Source organism: Mytilus californianus, unplaced genomic scaffold (genome assembly GCF_021869535.1).
Source record: "Mytilus californianus isolate M0D057914Y unplaced genomic scaffold, xbMytCali1.0.p SCAF_10, whole genome shotgun sequence".
NCBI lineage: Eukaryota > Metazoa > Mollusca > Bivalvia > Mytilida > Mytilidae > Mytilus > Mytilus californianus.
The window spans coordinates 12,613,992-12,641,032 of NW_026262582.1; the positions used below are offsets into that span (position 1 = coordinate 12,613,992).

General features: G+C 31.7%; 1 protein-coding gene across 3 annotated transcripts; it reads left to right on the forward strand.

The window, feature by feature from the left end:
- Positions 1-968: 968 nt before the first annotated feature.
- LOC127717626 (uncharacterized) lies at positions 969-26,869 on the forward strand. 3 transcript variants are annotated; one of them, XM_052223346.1, is made up of 7 exons: positions 969-1,307; positions 10,988-11,075; positions 19,560-20,205; positions 21,193-21,575; positions 22,798-23,161; positions 24,636-25,045; positions 25,760-26,869. In XM_052223346.1, exons 3-7 carry the CDS (start codon positions 19,594-19,596, stop codon positions 26,667-26,669), a joined length of 2,679 nt encoding a protein of 892 aa, XP_052079306.1. In that variant the 5' UTR covers positions 969-1,307; positions 10,988-11,075; positions 19,560-19,593; the 3' UTR covers positions 26,670-26,869. The 3 variants fall into 3 exon arrangements, with proteins under 3 accessions (XP_052079306.1, XP_052079305.1, XP_052079308.1); XM_052223345.1 differs by lacking the exons at positions 969-1,307; positions 10,988-11,075 and adding an exon at positions 15,510-15,568; XM_052223348.1 differs by lacking the exons at positions 969-1,307; positions 10,988-11,075; positions 19,560-20,205 and having other exon boundaries at positions 20,222-21,575.
- Positions 26,870-27,041: the final 172 nt, after the last annotated feature.

The window sequence follows — 27,041 nt, forward strand, 5'->3', positions numbered from 1 at the left end:
TCTGGAAATGATTATCTTATTATAAATTTGCATAATGGTCAACCGCATATGACCCCTTCTTTGACGTCTTGAAATCGTACGAAAGCGACAAGCAAATCTAAAGGAACAAAGAGAAAGATCTGAATTGAATCATATTGTGATGCAGTAAAAGTGGTACTGTTTCTAGTAGTATACACAAGAAGTCATTATATTTTTGATAATCATACATTTGACTTAAAGTTCAGTATTTTTGTTATACTTTTTTACCATACTAGTATTTTGACATAATGTTCTTGTACTGTTTCACTCTACAATATTGATAGAAACAAGACGGAATTTGGGTTTTCCTGTTAATATAAACTTCAAATGAAGCGGAAACTATTGTAATCAAAATCCAACTACGAGTGTTTTTATTGTTTATTTCCTTTTGATATCAATTTATGTATTAGTTTCGGTTTCATTGTTAAATAGAGCAATGCATTATCCTATATTTCCTTCTCATTTGCATATCTTTTTTATGTTTTTGAATTAACCAAGCCAGCAACAATGTGTTTCTAGGGTAAAGTTGATAAGTTTCAATCTATAATAAACAGTTCATTCTTATACCAAAACGAACATGCACGACACAAAAAGTAATGATACACCTATTTATACAATGTTATATATTTGAAAGTTCATCATATGATTACAAACAACATGGAAAACTACTACAGAAAACTATAAAATTGGTAAAGGATGTCTATATGATAATTAAAACAGGTAAATGATCTCTTATAAAAGAAATTAAAACAAGACTACAACAAATGACAAAGTACGTCAATAATAAGTCGTAATAAAAAAGACAAAAAAACGATTTAGTTGCTAGCATATTGATTTTAGCTCAATTGATCATACTTGTGCAGACCAAACGCGCGTCTCAATGTTGTTCTGCGAAATTGTCTTAAGTCAAGTCCTATGCTTTGATTCGGATGTAACTGATTACACGTCTTGAGACTAACTTACACTTAAGATATGTTTTAAGAAAAGGCTTGTCCTTTGACAAAGAATTCAGTTAAAGCGACAGCTGTACAACAACAAAAAGAAACTAATATTTGTTATAATTTGTTAAATTGATTTAATAAATTGGACGTATTCTTTAATCAACAAGATGAAAAGCACAACTTTATTCAACTTATCACACTAACAATACTCAAATGACAGAGATGTTCACAATCAAAACAATATATGCAGGAAGTTACAATTGAAGTTATCGAGTTAAGTCAGACTCTATACAATATACATAGACCAGTGCATGATTAGCGAGTGTAGTGAATTTAACCTTGATCGAGGTATGTATATATCATATCTTATTATTCTTATAAATAAAGATTTACTTCTTTATTAAGTTGACAAGTTTTTATATTAGTGTCAAAGACAGTTTAGTAAAAGTCCCTTGATATTAGATCTCTTGAGGATATTTGTGTAGCATGTTGTCAGTTATTGTTCCTTGTAACACATTGTATTTACCAAGTATGCCATTAGTACATGATGAAACATTAATATTGGCTGTGGCTATCTTATTGAGCATTAAAATGTAAGTTGCAAAAGGTCAAACCGTTGAAAGAAAGCAAAATTATTTTTGTAATTTTTTTTAAGCATTTATGCATAATATTTAATATGTGATGCTTAAATTTCAAAATTTGGAAATAAACAAAAGTACAGAACATTGAAAATTAGCATTAACGATGATGCAACTTATTCATAAAATTTATTTTCATTTACTAGCGTAAGAGAGTCTAGACAATCAAATATATAAATGTGTCAGCAGATAATAAATGAAGCAATTAACTCCTTATGTACTTTCTTTTGGCATTTGATACGCAGTTTCTTTACACTGATTTTATGAAATCTCCCAAACACTAAGTTCACATTTTATCATAATGTTATTAGAGTTTCACATACGTAATAAGATATGCATACTTACCTATTTTATATTTTCTTATTTTCATATTATCTAATTTTGACACTATACACGTTTTGTGTTTCTGCATCTTCTATTCATTTTAACTCATTATCTAGTAAACAATCCTTCTTTTTATCTCGTTATGATATAGCTCTGCAAAATGTATAAAAACCAAACATAGAATATCAAATATTAGAGCGCACAATCCGTGTATTGTCATTCGGTATTACGTATTAGTAAACTGAAGACCAAATATTTGGGAAAATGTATAAATAAAATGTTTGGTAAAGTGGCGAAAACTTGTAAATAAAACATGCATTATCTTAATTCCTGCTGGTTTAATTTGATGTAAAATACCACTTTTTCTTCCTTGATTTTATCATAGTTTACTAAAATCATAATTAATGACAACAATGCGACACAGGCAAACAATGGAAGAAAACAATGACTGGTATCATCATTACTGAAGTTCACATACCAGGTTAATAACTAAATGATAGGATAGATGTCCTACAATCGTACTTTTTTTTAAAATTTTATATTTTCTTTTTTCACCAACTCTGTCGTCAACGACAAAAGCAGGTCCAGTAACCTCCCTACTGTGTCCGTCCTCCCGTTCGTCCGTCCGTCCGAAAGACCTTGGGTAGAAAACTTTTGTCAAACTTTTCTTATTTTCTATGGAAGGGAATTATTTTATATTTGCTCTGAACTTTGATAATGTTGAGTTGTAGCGTGTTAGCAATTTGTATATCAACAGTTCAGACAATTTCGAATTTTACATCATTTAATGTTAAAGGTAAATTTTCATCAATTTTTCTTCAATCACTCCCTGTTTGCCGATAGTTTGAAATTCTACAACACTCATTGTACAAGGAAAATTTTGGACTAACTTTTCTTTGTTTCTATGGTAGGAGATGATCAGTTATACTTCAGTATACATATTCCTTAATCAATTGCATGGAGTGACACAGGTCCAGACCCGATATCGGTCTTATTTAACATTTGACCCATTAAATGCTTGAACACTTGGCAATATGATAGGTGTCGCTGTACACGGTTAAATATCTTGTTCAAGCACGTTTATACTTTAACTCCTAGTTCCTGTCAGATTTAATAATGTTAAGATTTGATCCAGTCACTTTACAAAGAAATTGTAACGTCCTTACTACTTTCTAATTTCAAATACTAACATATCGAGGGTTTGAAATTTTATTATGTTTACTCTTGCATTAGCAAGCATAGCCTATAATTTAATCTTTGTTGGGCGTCAAGAACTGCTTACAGTTTCCGAGTTAATCTCGTTTTTATATGTGTTCCATATGCTTGAATTTTAATCAGATACCATCAGCCGAAGGAAAACGTACAATACCATACCCAAAGAGTTGGCTTTGTTTTAACGGTTTTTTTTTTAAAATTTTACCCATGATTGTTTGTTTGACCTCCTTCAATTTGCGATTTTTGATAAACAATATGTATCTTCTTACGTTTTATTACATATACATTGTGATATCGCATTTTGTATTTCAAATTGAAAAAAGACATTTATATACCTAAGGTATGTTTTTTTCTTATGTATATGTATGAATATCAGATAAACAGGTGATACGGTAAGTATGCGTTGATATTTTTAGTACCCCGTAGACCATAGCAGTAGGAGTTATGATTATGCAATTTTCTGCACTTTTATGTCATGCTTCAATCTATTGATAAACTATTTGGTATGTAGTCATATCATACGAAGATATAGAAAAAGTTGGAATTTCGAGATATTTGAGTCAGTCTTACCTGAACAAAGAAAGTAACCAAAATAGTTTTTCACACTGTTTTTTTTGGTTATGAATCAAGTAATTAGATATTTAATATACAGTCATTTCATAAGAAATTATACCTGAAGTTTGAACCGCGTTCCAATTTAGTGATTTTTCCGAAAATTAATAGCAGCTTGTTTCATAAGATACACGCCATCTTGAAATCATTAAACACAAATTAGTTCTGATCTCTGATTATGTTGCTAGATTTTATTGACTCAAACATAGAAATGAGATTGTTTTAATAAAAGGAGAATACATTATAAAACAAAGTGTAAAATTATGGTTATTCGAGACCCAATCGATGAACTACACAAGGTCATGTTTTTCTCTGACTGTTAATGACGTCTTTACACTAAATCCATTGGATGTTGGATGTGTACGGATTGATAATTTAGTTTTAGATGCATGATTTTTTTATTAGTTGTTAGTGGCTTTGAACTAGCTGTCAGTAACTGCGAGTACTCTCAGATCTGTACTTAGAGTCTTTATGTTGTTTGGATGTACAAGTACCCGTCCACGTCCACTTGTATTTGTAGTATTTGTATTTTTATCCATCTGATGAGTTAAGCCTCTTTCAACTGATTTTTATAGTTCGTTCTTATGTTCCACTGTCCAAGGTTAGGGGGAGGGTTGGGATCCCGCTAACATGTTTAACCCCGCCACATTCTGTATGTATGTGCCTGTCCCAAGTCAGGAGCCTGTAATTCAGTGGTTGTCGTTTGTTGTGTGTTACAGTTTTGTTATTCGTTCATTTTTTGTACATAAATTAGGCCGTTAGTTTTCTCGTTTGAATTGTTTTACATTGTCATTTCGGGGCCTTTTATAGCTGACTGTGCGGTATGGGCTTTGCTCATTGTTGAAGGCCGTACGGTGACTAATAGTTGTTAATTTCTGTGTCATTTGGTCTCTTGTGGAGAGTTGTCTCATTGGCAATCATACCACATCTTCCTCTTTTTTTTTATATATATTGCTATAGGATCGCGGTGTTTATACATTGATGAATAAGCACACATGTATGTCTTCCTGTAAACGTACCGCCATTATGGATCACTTTTTAAAATGTAAAATATATCAAGGGAGTGTTATTTCACGGAGATAATATGACAATAGGTTGACATATATTTTTCATTGGGTCATTAATATTCATCTTCTTTTAACTTGTCTGTTAAACCTACAAAATGTATGTACTTATCTTTTTATCTCACTATTATGAAGGATTCGTGTTATTAAAATTTAATTCAGATGTCAATTGTGTCAAAGTTGGGAAATATGTAAATGGATGATGACTTTCCTTTGATATATATGTATGGGTGGTGATATTCTAATAAATCATATACGGATTTGATCCCAACTAGACGTCTGTACCCAAAATCCCTTAAAAATTACACCAAACACCAAAACTGACATAATGTTGATACTGCAAAGCACTGCGTATCTTTTGATATAGGTTGAACTTGTGTGCTCTAATTTCCGTATGTCTGAATCAATTGATTCAACAATTGTTTAGGCATTAGGTGACACCTTGACATAAAACATTTCTTCAAAATATCAGTTTTTTGAAATTGAAAAATCACATTGATTCCTTATAATTCGTGTTAGGCACAATTGCACATCTTTTAATAAATATTTTGACCCAATTTTATATATTGATAACATAAAGATCACTTCAATAGTAGCAGCTATTGACCTTGTATAGGAATTGTTTTCAAAACTGCAGGATATGCAAGGGCAAGGGTCCTAGTTGTGAGGAAAAGTTACAATTTGCAGGTCTGGGATAAAGGTATATTTTTGAATGTCAAAAGGGGGGATTGATTGATTGATTGATTGTTGATTGCTTAACGTCCAGTGGCAAATATTTCATGCATACTCAGTACGAGAACAAATTAACAATAAATACAATAGGTAGGTTCTGTAATAGAGGCGTCCTGGATTAAGGTCGGAGAAATTTGGACTGCCACGGGAAATGAGGGTATATTGGATAGGGACAGAAATTTAGCCTTGCAACAGGTCACCTACGGACCCCTCAAAGAGTTGTTGCAAGGGTTCGTAACGTGCAAAGAGCGTGGCACTCTCTTAACACGAGGCATCGGATTTAACGTCCCCATTCTGACCGGACGTGGATGCAAATTTGTACATCCCGCACAGCCAAACGGACGCCCCACTTTGGCGAGGGTTTTACTGCCGATCGGAGGAAGACCAATGGTGATCATACTTCTATTCCCCAGTCACCCTTGGGGGGTTCAAAGTGGAGAAATGGATGGCTGGATGTATTTGTGGTTGACGTTCGGCGCGAATTATTTGTGCATATCAATATCAAGAAGATAACATACTTATGTAATACGAATTTGTGTATGGATTTTTGCCTTTTAATAAAAAGATAAAATGAGCGGGAAGGTTTAACCGACTATTTCATAATTTGGTAGTCCAAAAGATGACATGTTACCCTACCAGGATACCGACCAGTTTTTGCAACTAAAAAATGCAACATATTTAGCGACATTCAAGGGGTACTTTACCACGAAAAGATAACATTCTGAATTTGCGGAAAGAATGGTGTACTGTGGAAATCTCTGGAAAAGTCTGTTAATGATTTTACAACGTAACTACTATTAGTTATTCGTGTATCGATTACAACCAAACTTCATTAGCATATGCCTGAAAGCATGAACATGGTGAATTTCCCGAAAGACTCTTTGACCCCAATGTTTAAAAAAGGTCCATAATAATCACATATAATTAAAAGCTTTTATGTGGAACACTTATATTTTACAAGATGACATTCAAATTTAGGAAAATTACCTGGAATGATGCATTATTAAGGTTATATGAATTATTAAATATATTGAACAGTACACAAGACAACACCAATAGAGCAGTAATAAAATTGCCCCACCCTTTTTTCTTCTGTGTGGTTCATGGAGCATCCGAATATTGGTTAGGAATGTGTATACGGTAAAATTTCAAAGATTTCAATGTCAATACTAGGAACTATATACGTAAACAAATAATTGTAAACATTTGCTTAAAACTACCGATCAGATAATCTAGTCTTGGAAGAAACATTCAATTATCGTGTTTTATGAAAAGAATGCATCCTATTTTTTTAAATAGATAGATTTCAAATAAATCATACAAACTTAAAAAAGAGGTGGATTAATACCAGAGTAACCATGGATGTTTATAAGTCGAAGGAAACCGACAAAATGCAAAACGATGAGAAGACAAACAACAGTCTACAAAATACTTCTTCATAAACTATAAACTACACAACACAAGGACAACCGAAAACCGTGGGTTATCTCAGGAGTTTTGGAAAGCTAAGCAGATCACAACCCACACGTGGCACCCGTCAAATTCGGTTATTTGTCTCATTCGATGATTTGATGTGTTTAAATCTATAAATGTATTGATTGCAAAAAAAAAACATTTTCACGCTGCTGTTTACATAGTAATATAGATTGTGTGCGTGTACCTCACAAATGTAAATATGAGCCCACTGATAGATTAATTGATTCAAAAATCGTTCATTTATTTAAACATAATTACCAGGAGATTGCAATTGTGTTGACATTACGACGGTTAATGAAATAGTTTGCATTAAAATATTTAAGTAGTATTGCAGCCAGTATATCTTTCAAATATATATATTCATCATAAAGACTAAATATAGAAATTGATAAAAAAACATCTATACAAATTATTCCGGTATGTATTTATTTAATTTTATATTACTGGGATTAAGTGTTTTATATCTATGTATTATACACAAGAAAATACATGAATAAATTTTAAATTGAATAAAAAACCAACACATTTTCTATTGTACAATTAATGTAAAAAAATATTTCTTGATTACTTGTAAAACCGTTTGCAACTTAAGAAAACCGAATATGCAAAAATACAAACTAAATGAGATGAATTGATTGATTGATAAAATTATTGTTTCTTGATATCAATCAAGCACCAAATATTTTGCAGTTTATTGATAGATTTAACATTTTAAAAACTAGAAAAAATGCCCTTTAATTCGCACTCTTTTGAAATGAATATATTAATTAGTAATTTTAATATGTTTAATAATATCATTTTGTATATGGATTTCGATATTTCAACACCAGAAACTGGTTAAGTCCTAGTGACGCATCTTTTTCATTGTTCATATTTCATATATCCTAAGTATGATATAAATAAATAATTAGACAAAGAACTTTTCATAGCAGAGACACCTCTTTAACACTGTATAAGTCCATGAGTTTCAACAAACTTATCAGATTGTATTTGAAACGGAGACTTTTAAGTATGATATTTGACAAAGATTAATGTGTACTATGAAGGAAAATTAAAGTAATGTGAAAGGTGTAATGTCTTCACTAAGATTTGGATAAAAGATAATACTGATAAAATTCTCTTGTCAATAAGGATTTTGTTTTGTTTTGCTTAATATAATCGAATTGTTACTAGCCACACACAACACGACCGTTTTACATCGCGAAACAGGAACTGCTGATCCTTCCGGCCCACGCAAGGTAACCAAGGTTTTAGGATTTAGATTTGCTTACATTTTAATTGCCTGTGTAGTGTTTTGATGACTGCTGTCTGTCTATTCGTTTTTCTTTCCTGGAGCCATGAAGGTGTCTGTCTTTGTCGACTCATGCAATCAAAATCACGTCGTGTCACCGTTTTGTATTGTTTTTCAAAGACAAGACTTCACATTGCTCTCACCACATATGGAATTTACTGACCCCATATATATCGTATTAGGAGGTCACTAGCACACTGTGTAACTAATAATATAGATAAAACTTGTCTGCTCTAATTTCCGTATGTCTGAATCAATTGATTTAACAATTTGTTAATTCATTTTTGAGGAAATGAACTTTACAATTTGTTCCGCTTGAGCAATTATGTCGGAGATTGTGACCCCTTGACATAAAAACATTTCTACACAATTTCAGTTAAATAAAAATCACACTGATTCCTTATAATTTGTGTTGGGCACAATAATTGTGCATCTTTGAATAAATATTTTAACCTAACTATATATATTCATAACATATAGATCCTTAACTATTTCCTTAGTAGCAGCTATTTATCTTGTATAGGAATTGTTTTCAAAACTGAAGGATATGCAAGGGCAAGGTCCCTAGTTGTGAATAAAAGTTACAATTTGCATATTTGGGGCTAAAGGTATACTTTTGGAGGTCAAAAGGGGAGAAATGGATGGTTGGATGTATTTGTGTTTGACGTTTGATTCGAAATATTTTTTCATATCAATATCAGGAAGAAAACATGTTTATGTAATACGAATGTACATATGGAGTTTGCCTTTTATTACAAAGATAAATGAGCCGAAAGGTTTAATCTGCTATTTCATAATGTTGTTGACCGCAAGGCAACATATCATCCTACCGGGATACTGGCCAGTTTATGCTCTAACTCCAAAATACCACATATTTAGCGGCATCCAAGATGAGTATTCAACCACGAGAAGATAAAAACGAATGGAAAACAACTGTCATATTCCTTACTTGGTATAGGTATTTCCTTATGTAGAAAATGGTGAATAAACCCTGGTTTTATAGTTAGCTAAACCTCTCACTTTTATGAAAGTCGCATAAAATTCCATTATATTGACAACAATGTGTCAACAAAAAGAACAGACATAGGTAAAAATGTCAAAAGTAGGGGTACAATAATAACTTCAAAGTTAAAAACGTCTCGATTGTCATAGGATCTGGTACTGAGAAGACCGCTAAGTCAAATTCGAAGTATAAGTCTAAAAATGAAGTGGAGGAAGCCGTATCTGTTGTTTTTTTTTAATTTCTAGTTCTGGAGGATATATTAATATCATTTGGTCCCTTGTGGAGAGTTGTCTCATTAGCAATCATACCACATCTTCATATTTTTATATTTGGTCTATCATTCACACATTTTTGCAACTTATGAATTCGACGTTTTATCAGAGACCTGATTGTTTTGAACCATTCTGACAAAGTGTCCAGTTCAACTTCTTCTCGTTTAGCCCATGCTCTGGCGTAGTCATCAATCGAATCCATAATTATTTTAAAGTTAAGGTTCCAATAGATGTCTTGGGGTTCTCTGAACTTAGGACCATGAGATATCACCTTTCGGATATTTTCATGTCAAATTATGTTTAGATCCCAAGTAATAACATGGCCTGAGGGGCTGTAAATATAAGGCGAGTTCGAACAGTCACATGTTAGAGGTTTTTTGATGTATTTTTCTAAATTAAGGTCCTGCGATGCTTGCTTATAGTTAAATAATTTAGGTGCAATGGCTTTGGTGCAACTGTAGGATACAATAGGCACAGACTGAATTTTTAGATGTTACCTCCTTGTGATGATGAACGTTGCTGATGTTGATTGCATCAACTCCCTTAAAACTCAACTAGAAGAAATTTCCTCTTTTCGATCTTGCTGGTTCAAAAAAGACGGAAAAGAGCTAAATTACAAATTATACTGACCAATACAATAGATCAGTAAGAAAATTGCCCTGCCCTTTTTACTCCTGTTCTGTTCATGGAGCATCAGGAGATTATGTGGGCTGGTGTATGCGGTTAAAGTTCAAGGAATGCAATGGCAATACTAGGAACTACATACGTAAACTAATTACCGTAAATACGTGTTTAAAACGACCGATCAAATAATCTACTCTTGGAAAATTTTATAATCCAACCATCTTGTGTTTTGAAAAGAATGCATTCTCTTTTTCAAATAGATAGATTACAAGTAAATTATACAAACTTAAAAAAGAGATGGATGGATACCATAGAAACCATGAAACTTAACATGGTTGATACGGCGAAGGAAACTGAAAAAAATATTGTAACAAAATGACAAGACTAAAAACAGTCTTCAGAACACTTCACCATAAACTACAAACTAAGCAACTCGAGGCCAACAAAGAACCGGGGGTTGTCTCATGAGTTTTGGAATGCTTATCAGATCATCACTCACACGAGGCAGCCATTAACGTCGGTAATAAGATTCATTAGGTGATTTAATGTGTTTAAAACTATAAATGCGTTGATTGTTAAAACGAAGTTTCACGCAGCTCTTTACATAATAATGATTGTGTACGTGTACCTAACAAATGTAAATATGAGCTTACTAATTGATTAACTGATGCAAAAATCGTTCATTTATTTGAAATCAACAACTAGGGGGACGCAATTCTTTGACGTTACTACAGTTAATATAATGGTTAGCATTATAACTGTTGTTTTTTGAAGTAGGATTGAAGCCAAAAATCTTTTTCCACTTATAACAATTCATCATAGAGACAAAAGATTGAAATTGAAAAAAAAAAGGAAAACTCTACCGGTAAGTTTTATTTTAATTTTACTTAAGTAGGACTAAGTTTAACATATCTATGTATCATATACAAGAAGAGGGGCGAAAGATACCAGAGGGACAGTCAAAAATAATACTAGAATACATTTTTAATTGAATTAAAAAGACAAGACATTTTCTATTGTATTTACAACACTTGTTAGAATTATTTCTTAACTACTTGTAAAACCGTTTGCTACTTAAAAATGAAATGAATTAATTGATTGATGAAATTAATATTTCTTGATATCAGTCAAGTACCAATTATTTCGCAGTTTATTCCGTAGTTTAACATTTTAGTTATCAAGAAAAAATGCCCTTTAATTCACACTATTTTGAAATGAATCATTAATTTGTTATTTTAGTTATTTTAACGTGTTCAATAATATCATGTTGTATAAGAATTTCAATATTTCTATTTTAGTTCTAGTGACACATATTTCATTGTTCATATAGCAAAAACTAAGTCCTAAGTTAAATATAAATAAATAATTGTACAAAGAACTTTTCATAGCAGTGACACCCCTTTAATAATGTATAAGACAATGAGTTTCAATGAACTTTTTTTTATTTGAAATGGGAAACCTTAAGTATGATATTCGACAAAAATTAATTTGTGACCTATTTTTATTGGTTCTTAAAAGGAAAACATAAGTAATCTCTTCGAAATGTTTATTGCCATCATTAGAATGTGGTTGAAATGCCGAGATAATTAGTTTTACTCTTCAAATAGTCCGTTGTTTTTGCAAGGTTATCAGTCATGAATTACATTTCAAACATTATAGATAATGCAAAATGTCAGTGCATATAAAACAATCATATTTGATTTAGTAAAAATTTTATGAACATGTAATATGTTTCTAAGCATTTAAAAGCTTATAATTAAGAAAAATATCTTCAAAACTGGAAAAAAGTTAAGGCACAGTATATGCTCGATCAATTCGATTTTTCCCTTTCCGTTATTTCAGGTAGACCTTTAGTTATGTTACCTGAGTCGGAAGACGTCCATATAGAAAGGAAAGGGTTTAAACAGGATTGAAAGCTCTCAATCTGCCCGTAGCCTGGTAAAGCGGCAGATTCCATAATTAAAGACAGCAGTACTCGTGTTCATGGCTCGTTCTGAGTCCTTCAAAATCCATTTTTCCCTTAAAAACTGAAAACAACTTGTTATAAATATCATACGTCTGAAGAGTTTTTCTGGATTTACTTTCACCTGGAACGTTCAAAGCCGAAAATTTATACAAAAGAATATAAAAGAACCGAAAAAGTTGAAATGATATAATATATTCTTCATTTGGGATAGTATTCTGCTCAGTCTTTTTACCTCCTCGCAATGACCTCTTCATATCCTCAATGACGTTAAGATATTTAAGGGAACAAAATATTGAAACGGATACAGATTTGAAAAAAGAAGGAAATGAATTTAAGACGTCTATGAAAACAAGTGGCTATTACGTAGATCTGAGGAAAGGACACAGCTTCGAGGCTGGACATATATTTGATTCTTACACACATATATATGTTAGCGGCAATAAGTGAAATTAGGCATGAGCTTAAATTCTAGGCAATAAGCTAACGCCTAGGCATTAAATTATTGCCTGAAATTTCTGTCATTATGCTTATTTCCCGAAATCTGATGATGATTATTCAACCTATTGCCGAACATCATTTCAGGCAAAAAGTTAGCTTTGGGATTTTTGTTTTATCTTCCAAATACATGTACATTAGGTGAAACATTCTTGATTTATATTTCAAAAACTATATTCCCAAAAAATAATTTACATTCATTTTAAAGACCTTCAATTTTGCATATTCAAAGCAAAACCTTACCCATATTTCTTTGTAGTATTGCAAAAATGAGTTTAAACAAGCAATTGTTTCTAAATGATAAAGAGGGATTGAAGATTTTCATCAATCCTATCTGAAAATTATCTAAGGAAAATTCACTCTTTACTGATCGAGTCTATTTGAGCTGGTAACAAAAATAGACAACTGTAGTTTTTTGCTAGTCACATCATCATTTTATTAATATGTAATTCGTTTTTAAATACCCATCTAGGCTTTTTCACTTCTTAATCTGGATTATAAGCATTTAACTGACAACACATTTCTTAAATCTATTGCGGAATATAAATTTGAATCAAGCAAAAACAAAGATCATATACTCAAGGCAAAAGTACAATGATCATTTGGCAAATATTAAACGTTTAACACAAGAAAAGAAAACAGCTATAGACTATTACAACCAAATATTTTATGACATTTTTTACCATTGGAGGTTTGCAAGACTAGTTATTAAAGTAAAAGAATATGATGGGGAAAATTTCAAAGTTTATGTTTTTTTTTTAGGAATTGTATGGTATTTTCGAAAAAAACACATAAAGAAATAGGTCATAGCGGCCTATTATTATTGTAGACCGTTTAATTAAACAACCTAATAATGGCTTTGCAAATATTTTCCGCGATTCCATTGTACTATTTCTTCCATTTTGTTAAAATGTAATACGATACTAAGCGCAGTGGGAAGAAAGTAGTAGTGAACACATTTTATCCAGGTGTCATACAGAAGAGGACAGGTTCATTTCATGGATTTCTAATTAAAGTCAGATATAAACTTTATTGTCTTATTGTTTACCAAGATCCCCTAACTCATTTTTATATTATCAGAGCTTTTACGTCAAAATGTGCTTCAAAGGTGGCTTTTGATTAAATTGATGTTTTCGCAATATTTGAGGTGCTACATCAACAGCAAAGGGACAAAGGTAATGAATTCACAGCTTTGGTTATATCGGAATTAATGTTAATGTGACCAAAACTAGTTAAAGTTGTCGAGAAGCCAATACATCCCCAATCACAGGTAATTTCAGTAGTCAAACAAAAATAGTCATGACATACTTACATGGATGATGGATAACGAATTTACAGTGGTCAATTGGAATCAAATTCGTCCATATACGCCATATAGAAAATGATTCTGCTCTACACAAATGTATCGGACGATCACCAGATGCAAATGCTAGAAACTTTGCAATAGTATATGCCATAGTTGCGCATCATTTTGTAAAAACTTAAATTCAATACAATTTCTTTCAATATTAAAATAAGGAGATGTGTTATGATTGCCGATGAGACATCTATCCAACAAGGGTACATATATGTTAAAAGGTTTATTCAATGAGTTTTAATATCATTTTTTTTTACTTACGGTTTTATTTCAGGTAGTTGACATTCAAACTTTAGTTATTATTTTATTATGTAGCAAATGTATTTTAACTTTGAATACATTTCATTTTTTATGGTACTCTCACTTTCATTTTAGGCATCCACATTAAAGCCTGGACATACTTTAAAGGATTTAAATGTAATTTCTAGGATTTAAGAGTAATTCCAAACATTATTTAGAATTACTACCTAGGCGTTAGCTTATTTCCTAGGATTTAAGCTTGATGGTTACTTTCAGTTATTGCCTAACATATATATATATACTAGAATCCCATCATGCTTTAATTTTATTTCGAAGCTTTCTTAACCAACATATGCCATATTTCGTATATTTTCCGACAATGTACGTATTTGTCTTTTTATACGCACGTCAAAATTTTGACGGGACGTATTATGGTATGCAAATGTCGTCTGTCAGTCTGTCCGTCTGTCTGTCCGGCGTAAACATGTCGCACCGTAACTTGAGAATGACTTATCCAAATTTCATGAAACTTAACATTGTTGTTTGTTATGATGGTCAAACGATCTGTATACGTTTTGGTGAAAATAAGAGTAAAACTTTTTGAGTTACGGGACTTAGTAACTAAAACAGGTGTGTGTTTTTTTCACATGTCGCACCGTATCTCAAAAACAATTTATGATTATTGCTTAAAACTTTACACACTTGTTAGTTATATTAATCTCAAGATCTGTATACTTTTTTATGATGATTCAAAATTTTATTTTTGAGTTATTGAGTATTTTGTAAAAAAAGGGTGGGGGTTCACATGTCGCGCCGTATCTCTAAAACGATTTATGATTATTGCTTAAAATACACACTTCTTAGTTATATTAATCTAAAGATCTTTTTGGTTTTGATTCAAAATTTTATTTTAGAGATATTGAGTTTTTTGTTAAAAAAGGGGAGTTTTCGCATGTCGCGCTGTATGTCAGAAACTATTTATGATTATTGCATAAAAATTCACACACACAAGACAACGGGCGTATCATGCGCTCATGGCGCAGCTGTTTATTATATCATATATTTGCAAACATAAATGGTTTATTGCATGATAACTCCAACAAAGCTTCTACTTTGTTGTTTGTAATTTAAATGTATGACACTACGGTTTTAAATGAAGTGTAATTGAAACTATTCAACGTTGGAATCGAGCCAAATCAATTTAACCATACTTTTCCTTATTCATGTTATTTCAATATACTTTTTAAACTTTCCATTTGACATGATTTGTAAATATATAAGGAAAAAGACGTAAATGATGGTAAGCTTTTATTATAAAAAGATTTTGTTATCGTATATGTGAATTGTTTATCAAATAAAATAACCATTTTCTTATTTTAAGTATCAGTATTTGCTTTATTAAAACCTTATCAGTTATACAAAATTAAAGCGGTGACCTTTTTGCTGTTGGGTTTTCAATTTTTTTTGTGATTTTGTTTCACGAATAAATAATGTAAATACACCATATTCTCTTTCTTTCATTCAGAGAGTACTTAGGAATGACCAACATTTTAATGAACAACTCAAACTTCTATAGTGTCCTACTTAAAATTCATTTATTTAAATAGAAAAAATGCTACAGCAGTAAACAAAACAGAATATGTCATTAAGACAACCGCACACACAGAGAGTTAAAATCAATAAAAAAAGTCTGCAATCAATAGCAACTTTTTAAAATTCTTACTTAAATAGTTAGTACTGTAAATAGTTTCTTGATTTTCAGGAATTGTAAAATTTTCTTTTCTCGATTCTAATCTTAACTAAGTTCGAATGAAATATAGTATATTAGATAAGGTCTAACTTATATCTTTGATCCATCAGATATGTTTGAATGACTTAAAATCTGCCTCCTTAGCTTAGTGTCTATTTCCTGAGTTGATATCATATGAATTTCAGAACACCAGATGTCATATCCGGTTCATAAGGGAATCTATCAATTCGACATAATCATGTTTCAATATTTCTTTTTTGATGATTTAGGTTACTTTGCGATAAAAATATAAACTAGAAAGAACTTTGTTGAAATAAAATAATAACACAAAAAATATAATTTGGCGTTTTCAGTTTTGTTTTGACTTATGAGTTTTGAATGTCCTTCTCGTCTCTTCCTCCTTTTTTTATGAAGAAACTACATATATTCATCTGTGAAGGCGAAATGGATAATGGAGGCATTATCGCTATGATACAAAAAAAAAAAAAAAAACAAACGCTTAACACCAATTCTATATATGTAAAAATGTAAAATCCTTTGAGTCAACCAAAGCCATGCAATCCCTTAATTGGGAGATATGGGCTTTGATCTCTAGGGATGGGATCTTTAACTCGCATTAAAACACGGACTGGTGTTGTCACATTTAGAAGCTTATCTTATATGGTGTCATACATACTTGCATACAAATACAAAATTTGATATATCTTAACAATACATGTCAAGGAGTGTATATTTAACGATCTACTTCTCTTTAAATTTAAAGAAATAGTTACGTTGTTGACATAGAAATAAGACAACACACTGTTTTACTTTACGCATATTGATTTCACTTTTCTAATTTACCCATTGAAATACAAATACCTTACAAAAAAGGAAAATGAAACACTTTAATTGTAAGAATTTTTATTTATATATTTGGTTATCTGAAAGAGCAACGCAAGTTGTATATATTGGTACTGCTTGAAAAAATTGATACTAACAGTTTTGTATACGTTTTTAAAGGAATACAAAATCTATTCTAATAAATTCAAAGTACCCTTTAAACAACATTTGTTCACATTGGAAGGTATACATTAACATACATTAATTGTCTGAGGAGAAAATATTATCCATGAATGTTTCGAAACTAGAGGAAAGCGAGTTTTTTCGACTTGACATTGATTTTGATATTCTTTCTAAGTTCCCATTAGTCATTATAGCTTTTTCAAAAACATTGTAATCAAGTATTAATACATCGTTTTCATTCAAATGTTTTGGTTTTATCGTTTCGTATAAAGTTCAAATGAAGTGCAGATAAGCGCGTTCGACGCACCTTAATTATAAATCCTATTTTCATTTTAAAGAATATCTAAAAAAAAAAAATTATTGTACGGACATTCGGTGTGTTGCCTTCCTTTCTAAGGGCATTATTAAATATATCTAAAAAATCTTGTATTTCAATATTTTATTGACCTAAAAGCACGGCGTCTGCCATAAAGCATTTTAATTCTGGTATCTTTGATGAGTCTATTCGAGCCCAACTAATGATTCTGCATTTATATAGATATATATATATATAATACTATAAGTACGTCTGAACCAGTGACAACTCTACGACAGATTGTATTCATCGGATCACCAGTGATGGTGATACAAGGCTACAAACACATTCTGTATATATAATTCGTCTAAATAACAGCCCAACAATGTTAGATCTGTAAATTTGCGGAAGCAATTCTTTTGTTCTTCCCTGGCCGGGATTCGAACTCATGCAACTGATATATCGTGGCACCAAATCGCCTTGCACTATGTCCGGCGCGCAAGACCTCTCGACCACCTAGGCTTGATAATATTATATATATATATATCATAAGCCAGGCATCTGACGAGATTGTACACATTAGTAACTTGTTTTTAAATTTGACCCAGCTTTATTTCGTTTTATGTATTAGTTCATTATTGCCTGTCTTTCAATATTGATAAATACTAAAAATATTTGAAAAAGTTAAAGTATGGATAACGAAAAACTTTCATAAATGCTGCAGTAGCCTATACTACTGGTGTTGTTTTAGTAGACATGTCGAAATAATGACCCTTTCTCAAAAACTATTTGTTTTTGCATTTAGACAAAAATTTGTTTTTTTTCTAAAAGATGGCGGAGCTGAGCTGAGATCTTATATTGATTGATTTTTTCCCATAAACTCCACAATCGCATTTTCAACTCTATGACTGAAAACAAAACCATTTAGCAAAAATAAAGAATTTCCAAAATTAAAACTTCCTCATGTGTCTTTTATAATAAAGGTTTGGTGCGTTTCAGCAAGTCGAATGTTGACTTATTATACGCAACTGTCATACAAGTTAGAGGTTTAGCTAGCTATAAAACCAGGTTTAATCCACAATTTTCTACATAAAGAAATACCTGTACCAAGTCAGGAATATAACAGTTGTTTTCCATCTGTTTGAGGTGTTTCAGCTTTTGATTTTGTCATTTGTTAAGGGACTTTCCGTTTGAATTTTTCTTGGAATTTGGTATTTTTGTTATTTTTTATTATTACAAGTAAAGCATGTCGCGCGTGCTTTAAAAAAAGTTTTAAGTAATATAAAAATACTGAGACATATATATTTTTGACTCTATTGCCTAAGAAAAATATCTGGTTTTGGAACTTAATTAATATTGTCGAATAATCGAGACAATGTCAAATAGTATATAATTTCACTAAGCGGTATTTTCTATTTATTAGATAGATAAGCAAGATGTTTTGAAATCTACATCTTAGCTTGTTTAGAAGGAGAGTAACAGAGACTCAATTCTATTCCGATATATCAAAGAGAGAAACACGAATGTCATAAAATTAATGTAAATTATGTCATTCTTCTACTGCCTGAAAGATGTATAACATGTATAAGATGTAATAACATAAGCAACACGACGGGAGCCACATGTGGAGCAGGATCTGCTTACCCTTCCGGAGTTTTTCAAGTGTATTAAGAAGAAAATAACTTAGTATTTAAGAATAATTTCCACGATCAAAATAAAACAGAATTTAATCAGACAACACCATGTCAAATATCAACAACCAAAAAACCCCCAATATCCCGAAAACAACAGTCTGCGAAACACTAGACAACAACTATATATTGGGCACCACTAACTCTCCAAAATCCGGATCTTAACACAGGTACTCCGAAGGATAAGCAGTTTTGTTTCACTCTGTGTGGCTCACGGCAAATGTATTTAACGATAAAATGCTCGAAAGCCTTGTAATCAGCAATACTTAAAATAACGGGTTCCGCATAATAAATATGTTAGAATTTTCCCCTTGCAAATAAATTCAGAATTAATACATATTTGGAATGAAACAACAAATTTAAAAACTGCTGCAATTTGTTTTCATTGTTATGGTCATTTTATAACAAATATTAAATTAATGTCTTTATCATGTTTATTCATAATAATGTGGTACAACACACATTTAAAGTACGTCTTTTAATGTTTAGTCTAGTGGATAACTTTTACAATTTCATTGTAGGCATTTTATTGTTTTATTATTGTTTACAGTAAATAAAAGATTTTTGCACTAAAATGCAAGAAAATGGGTGAAAACATGGTGACGCCACTTACTATTCAAAAGGAATTGACAGACAATCACATTGTGCTTCAAGATTCTAAACCCGTTTCGCATTCACATGCAGAATGTACATCTACTTGGTATCGAAAAGCTGCCTATATAGTTTCTTCCGTACTGAACACATGTTTAATGAAAAATGTAGATTTAATTGTTATAGAAGTTTGTACAGCAATGACATTTAAGCTTTTACATTGGCTGCAAGATTTTATCACGATTCTTGATATAGAAAAACATATGAAAAAAGAAAGAATCATAGATGCATCCATGATAAGACCAGGTGATATCCTTTTGACTTCAGATCATAAACATGTAATTGTAAAATATGCCCATGCTATCAAAAGCGATCAAAGTCCGGACCGTGTCAGTTTGGAGGTAGTACATGCTTTAAGTTATTTACTCGTCTCAAAAAGAGTGGTTAAAAGTACTTTTGCTTTTTCGTCACAAGAACCTATCATTAGGGCGTGTACAAAGAGTCAAAGAGAAAGCGAAATAGTCCGCCCAAATATTGATGCGGTCGTTCGATTAGTTGGACAAATTTTGCTATTACGATCCAAATATCCTTATTGGTTGCTTCCGGTATGTATACATTAATTCTTACTTACGTTGAGAAACATGTTTGTTGCTAATATTTTTACAAATTCGTAATATTATAAAAAGTTTGCTAAAGAGAGAGAGAGAGAGAGAGAGAGAGAGAGAGAGAGAGAGAGAGAGAGAGAGAGACTGAAGCCGTTTGTCACTTTTTTTATTTGAAAGTAACAATCTTTGATTTTATGAAAGCTTTTATTTATTCAATTGTTATTTTTTTGTATATGTATTCTCATTATGTGGTACGGTAGATTGTGCAAGAAATTCAATACAAAGAAAATGAAAAATTATTGATATCATTAGGACATTGAATATATATAGGATTAAGGTTCCAGCCTTATATAAATATATATATCATTCATCTTTCAATTTGAGATTTTATGCCATAATTCACTAAAAAATGTGGTATGATTCCCAATGACACAACTATCAGCAATAGATCAAAGAACAATGACGTCAACTTCTAAAGTTGACGGTAAGGCCTATCAGCGATGAAAATAGATGAAGGCGACAGTTGTTTACAATGCTCGATAATCGAATAAAAAGAGTAAATTAGGGTAACACGGAAACACTGAGGGAATCGAATGTACCCCAAAAGATGCAAAACCCTGTTCGTTGACAGCGATGTGAATTCACTGAGACAAAAGGTGCAATCGGGAATAGGAAACAATCGGTTAAATAAAGATCAGACGGCCATATTTGATCTAAAAATCTACGATTGTGAATACATGTTGCTAGCAAGATGAAAAACCGACACATCGTATAGGTCAATCATAATCGAAACCGCAATTCAAAGGGAAAGAACCAACCCCTATTATATCAGTGGGATGTACCAAGATTGTTATAATAAAATAACGAGTATGTCTTTTTTATTTGAAACATAAAAGGTTTAACACAACCTGCGAGTAACGTGTATTAACAATATTTTCCTTTTTTCTGTTCTTCAACATATTTCATTAAAATTAACATTTTCTCTAGAACTCTTGCGATCTGTTCGATGTTACAAAACGGAAATTTGATTCCATTAGAAATGTTAAACCTGGTGATATCATATTATTTACTTACCACGGATTATACAAGAAAGGTCTGATTACCAGCAAGATTTCAGCACCAAACAACATTCTTCAGGTTCAACTTTATTACACTGACAACGAAGGAACGGTGTCAGAAACTACTAGTTCGTACAATTTGGATAGCACACAAATAATTCGGTATGCGTACAATGATTTGGATTCCGTTATGAGGAAAAGAATACTCTTTACAGCAGAACAAATGAAAGGAAATTGTTTATTCAAAGGATCAATCTTCAAGTCCTTAAAGTTTGTACTCGGATGTATGTCCGGGGATTTTCTATTGAAAAGGTGAGTTGAAAATGTGTACATGCTTAAACTTTAATGAATAAAAATAAATCATTTCCGTTCTTATTTTTTCTATCAAATATCCCAGGCTTATAATTTATGACACCGGATGCGCGTTTTGGTTACACTTTGCTTTGAAGTTGTGCTCTGATAAAAATTTGACAGCCATATCAATAACGAGGTTAAAAAACATTGAAAAACCTAAATATTTTTAAAAAAATATTGTACCCGATTTCCTTTGGACCATCTATGTATGGGATACGTGTTTCGAATGATTTTAACGTTTTATGAGCAGTAAATGTTGAGGAATAACATTATCAATGATATTTCATGCTACATAGGAGTGCTGACTACGAGACTGGTGATACAATCGGAGACGAAACGTTTAATCAGTAGTGGCATAGTGTTTGTAAAAACTTATCAAATATACCATGCTTATAATTAGTACGTCAGCCACGTCTACATGCGAATTATCAAAGAGATTCGAAAGATATCGAAGGAATATTCACACTCATAAATCGAAAACAAACTGGTACTAAGCAGGTAAGCGCCAATTACGAAGCAGGAGATGCCTACTATCTCGATGCACATTTCTTGTTCCTTTTTGCGGTTCCCTCACTTGTTTGTTGGTTTGGTTTATCCAATGAAATTTAAACATCCATAAACTACTCTTGTTAATGTTTAAAATAAAAGGTCAAGGTTACAGTAATTGATAGACTGAAATTTAGTAAAATGTATGTTTTTGAACAATTTGACGTAAATAATCAGTAGACTTTACAGTCTTCATTTTACTCAGCACAAAAATCTGATTCGTCTGCTACAAGTACATTCAGATCGAAACGCAGCTTATGTACCCATGGTGCTTCTGTAATTTGTTGAATATTAGCACATCTCTTAATGATAATGATGGACATTAACACTGCTACCATATTCAGTTGTTCAAAATCAGCTATTGTCTTCACATCAAACACTATCTGGCCAGAATCTTCAAGGGAAAAAGGAAAACTATAGTTGATCACTTAAATTCCAAACTAAAAATGTCCCTTAAGAGAGTGGAAACAGGTTGATCATTAGTACAACGCGATGATTATTCAATAACTACTGAAAAGTTCTTGCATAATGATTCCCTTCATTAGTTTTCAATTAGATTGTGTTTATTTTATTTTGGCAGTATGCATTTTTCTTGTAAATCAAAACAAATAAATGCTTTAAACTATCATTTTAGACATATTGCGATCTTCATTGGTTTTAATGAAATTAAATTGAAAACAAGTGCCTTTCCAAGAATTGAAAATATTGAAAGATGGATGAAATCAAACTCCTGCGATAAAATACCTACGACAATAAAGATTCCCGAGTTAATTATGGGTACAACTGTATTTGTTCTGTCAAGCACAGATGGGGAATCAAAACCAGTGTTTCTGTATGACGACAAACACATCATCAAAACAAAGACGGAAACATTCACATCTCCTTCAACAGGAAAAGAAAAACTGTTATGCCGCCGCAGTGCCAGTCAATCAAAAGGAGAACCAGTATTCGTTGTCTGTGTATTAAAAACTGATGAAAAGGGACAGTTAACAAAACAGGTTAGATCTTATCAAATGTTATTAACCTTTGAATTAGTTTCCACTAGTTTTAACCTCATATGGTAAACGATCGTTTTACTTTTGATTTATGTATACATTTTTACAATATTTGTGTCAATAATTACATGGTAAATGTCATTTTCAGAATCAGCTAACAAACTGTTTTGAAATTTTTGTGTAAATAATGCTATTTGTTACCGCTACATGCAACATTGCAGGACATCTTTCTTGTAATAATTTCAACAAAACATTCGATGATCGACCGTTCTTTGAAGTTAATATACCTATAACAAACGTAGTAAAACAGGGAATATTTGACATAGATTATGCTCCTGCCATAGTAAATTGTTATGATTTTGTTTTTTAAAGCTTCATAATTTTTGTTTTGCAAAGAAAACCAAAGGTCAATAATGTGAATGTTAATAATACAGTAATGTACATGATAAGTGCAATATTCAGTTAAAAACTGTTGGTGGTGAATGTGGAACTGACGGAAAGTAATCATAAATATATTTTCACACCACAGTGTGTGTAATGACAAAGGTAAACTAATAGACTTTTGTTACATCCTGTCATTTATAAAAAGTTAAAAGACAAATTCCTGAAGCTATACACCTCTTAGTATACATATAAAGCAATATCATACATTGTTTAGAATTCTAGGTTGAAAACTATAGGAGGGGTTAGACGGACAATCTATGTTCCTGATGAATAATTTCCCTATGAATGACGAAGTTCAACATCCTGTTTTTTTATGTTTGAAGAAAATCCATATTCTGATAATACGCTCACCATTAGTAAATATAATTACACCCGGATTGATATGACAATTCTACCTTAAAAATTAAAGGGAGAGCTAGCTGGACAAACCGTATACCTTCTGTGGAACGGACGGAAGGAAAGACGGACAGGGGTACAATAATATGGCCCGGTCATTTTGTCGCGAGGGCATGATGAATAGAATAGAAATAAACACACAAATGACGGTCACAACATTACACTTCGATACTGGCATGAAAATACTAATATTGTGTTAATAAAATTTGCTGTTACAAAATATTCAAAATTATTTTAAATAAAGGAAAATATCTCCCTCATGCATAAGATACATTGCTTAGCTGTGGCATACTTTTGGTACCTTTTGGTATAAGCTCTTCATCTTTTTAAAAATTGGGATTTTCAAACATTTGAGGTCGAGCCTCACTGAAGAGATATTTATAATCGAAATGCCTGTCTTGTGCAGAAAAAAATGGTACCGTTGATGTTATCATTGTCTGACATCATTTCTTGCGTCCTCTTAAAAGAGAGACGAAAGATACCAAAGATACCAAAGAGACATTCAACAGCATTTGTTTTCACTGATTGACAATATATATATTTATGTTATATAACATAATTGTGATTACAATCAGATACAACTGATAATAGTGACAGACTGCACGTTAAATAATTGCAGCTATTTTGTTTACTTCAGGATTTTACTCTGGTTGACTTATCAAACGAAATTACAGAGGATTGTGCAGACATACTATACATCATTCCAAAATCACAAAACAACCAACACGACACACGTAGAATTGTAAGCCAAACAATAAAAGAGCGACTTCAGACAACGCCACATGCTTTATACTGCAATGTTTTCTTTGAAGAGGATTCTGATATCAGGAAGAGAATTGCTCTGTTTGCTGAACAGCGAGTTAACAAAGCTGTTCGAGAGCACAACCGTACCCTTTCATTAATGCACATAGAAAAGCCATTGAACGGAAAAGATGCAAATACAAATTTGTATGATTATGCACAAAAAATTAAGAAACTTGAATCTTTTTTCACGAAAGACACAACAGACCACTACTTATACCACAAACTTGAAGTCTTGCTTCAAAGGTATTTTAGTATATTATGAAAACATAAAAATAAAAATAGTAATGCCAACTATTGTGATCATTAAATAAATGATATGTAAATATACAAATAAATAAATAAATTCTGAAACTGAAATATACGCTTGATAATACAAGTTTGTGAAAGATTATTACTTCCCTGAACATGACTAAAATATGTCTTCTAGTATGATGTAAGGATAAACGATATGTTAAATTTTACCGCTCTCACATATATTTACCGCTTTTACAAATATTTCTGTTCCGAAACATACATACTTGTTATCTTTTACAACTTTTCGACATAATCATTTCAATGAAGTATGACTGTAATTTTGCAATTCTTATATTGTAAAGTGATACAAAAATATCAACTTTCTCTGTTTTAAGTATATGTGACTTGTGTACAGGAAATTAAATATAATTTTAAAATAGGATAATGTCATTTTGATCAGTTTTGATCAAGTAGTTTTTTCAACGTGTCAGTGTGCTTTTCCAATAATTGACTAGTAAGTAAGATATTAGAAAAAAGAGAAAAATAACTAGTTGTGTTTACCAATCGAAACTGCAATTGTATTTCAACTGTTCTTTTGTACTTTGATATTATAAACGTGAGATATTTTGTAATTGTCAATGAGACAGTAACGTAAATATAAATAAAAAACATTTTATATTTGAAAGGGAAAACATAAAACAATAATTATACATCGTTTTGCAGAAATAAAGATGTCTCAGCATTTTCATTAAATGACGGACAGATGCAAATTTTTACCATAGAAGAGGAATCCGTTCGTCGTTATATTAGGGAATTTTGTCCGAAAGACATTTGTGACTTTACCTTAAAACCATGGGCAGGTAAACCAAAAGTAGCCAACTATAATTTAAAACAAGGCAGCAAAATCAATAGAACAACGGATCACAGTCAGAATTATGGAACCCTAGGCTTTTTCGTACGTGACAGCGAGGGATGTATTTACTTTACGACATGCGCACATGTAATTTCACAACATACTGACGCCTACACCGACACAACTCAATCCGCAGTTGGAAAAAGTGTATTTGCTACTGATCTGTCGAGTGCCTCAATTACCGAAAGTCTCGACTTGTCACTGGTAAAGGTTTACGAAGAAAAGGTTGAAGATTGTCGATTTGGATTGCGAGATGCTAGGGACAGGTTTGTAACTGGAACAGTTACACTTGCACACGACAGTGAAATGAAAAACATGGAAGTATATAAATGGGGAGCAAAATCAAGTTTGACCACAGGAACTTATAAAGGATCAATTTTTGTGAAGGAGGGTGAGGAATTTAAAAATCGTATACACTTTATACAAAGTAATCCAAGAAATGCGGAGTTTGCAGAAGAAGGCGATAGCGGTTCTTTGATTTGTTTTGAAGCGACGGATTCACCACAACTACCTGGAGAATCAGCAGCCTTTATTTTTGTTGGGAAGTGCTTAAGTGGCAAAGAATGTTTTCCCGAAGATTTTAAAGAAAACGACATTTTCGCAGGGCTTGGCTATCATGTAAACGATGTCTTTGAGTGCAAAGTCCGTAATCTAAATCCTATGCTTACACCACGGAATGACAATGGCTCTGTTCAACAAGGAACTGGAATACAGAATTAATCTAAAGACAAATTTGTTTGAATATAACTTTTTCTACTTATAAATCTGAAACATTCAAAACAAGGTTAAAAGACGATTATTTTCAGACTAGTTTAGCGCAACACCATTACACATAACCTCATTACACTGAAAGATCACATGGTGACATTATTTTAATCATACAAATTTGAAACTCATTTGATAAATATTTTTTTTTTTAACAGTTTTTATTTATGACCTGTTCTATTTATTTTGGCAAATATCCGACTTTTATTGGAGATTTTTATATACAAACGTCGTCTTCTTAATCTCCAGAAATCAAATATTTGACCTGTAGAAAAATAATAACATATTCCCATAAATAGCATGACTGTAGTTAATGCCTTGTTTTGA

What these genes read in the sequence shown, in the direction of transcription:
- LOC127717626 (XM_052223346.1), top strand. Translation starts at nt 19,594, where the DNA reads ATGGGTGAAAACATGGTGACGCCACTTACTATTCAAAAGGAATTGACA. An exon ending in GGGGATTTTCTATTGAAAAG is followed by an intron (nt 21,576 to 22,797) that starts GTGAGTTGAAAA and finishes CTATCATTTTAG; the next exon opens with ACATATTGCGATCTTCATTG. An exon ending in AGGGACAGTTAACAAAACAG is followed by an intron (nt 23,162 to 24,635) that starts GTTAGATCTTAT and finishes TGTTTACTTCAG; the next exon opens with GATTTTACTCTGGTTGACTT.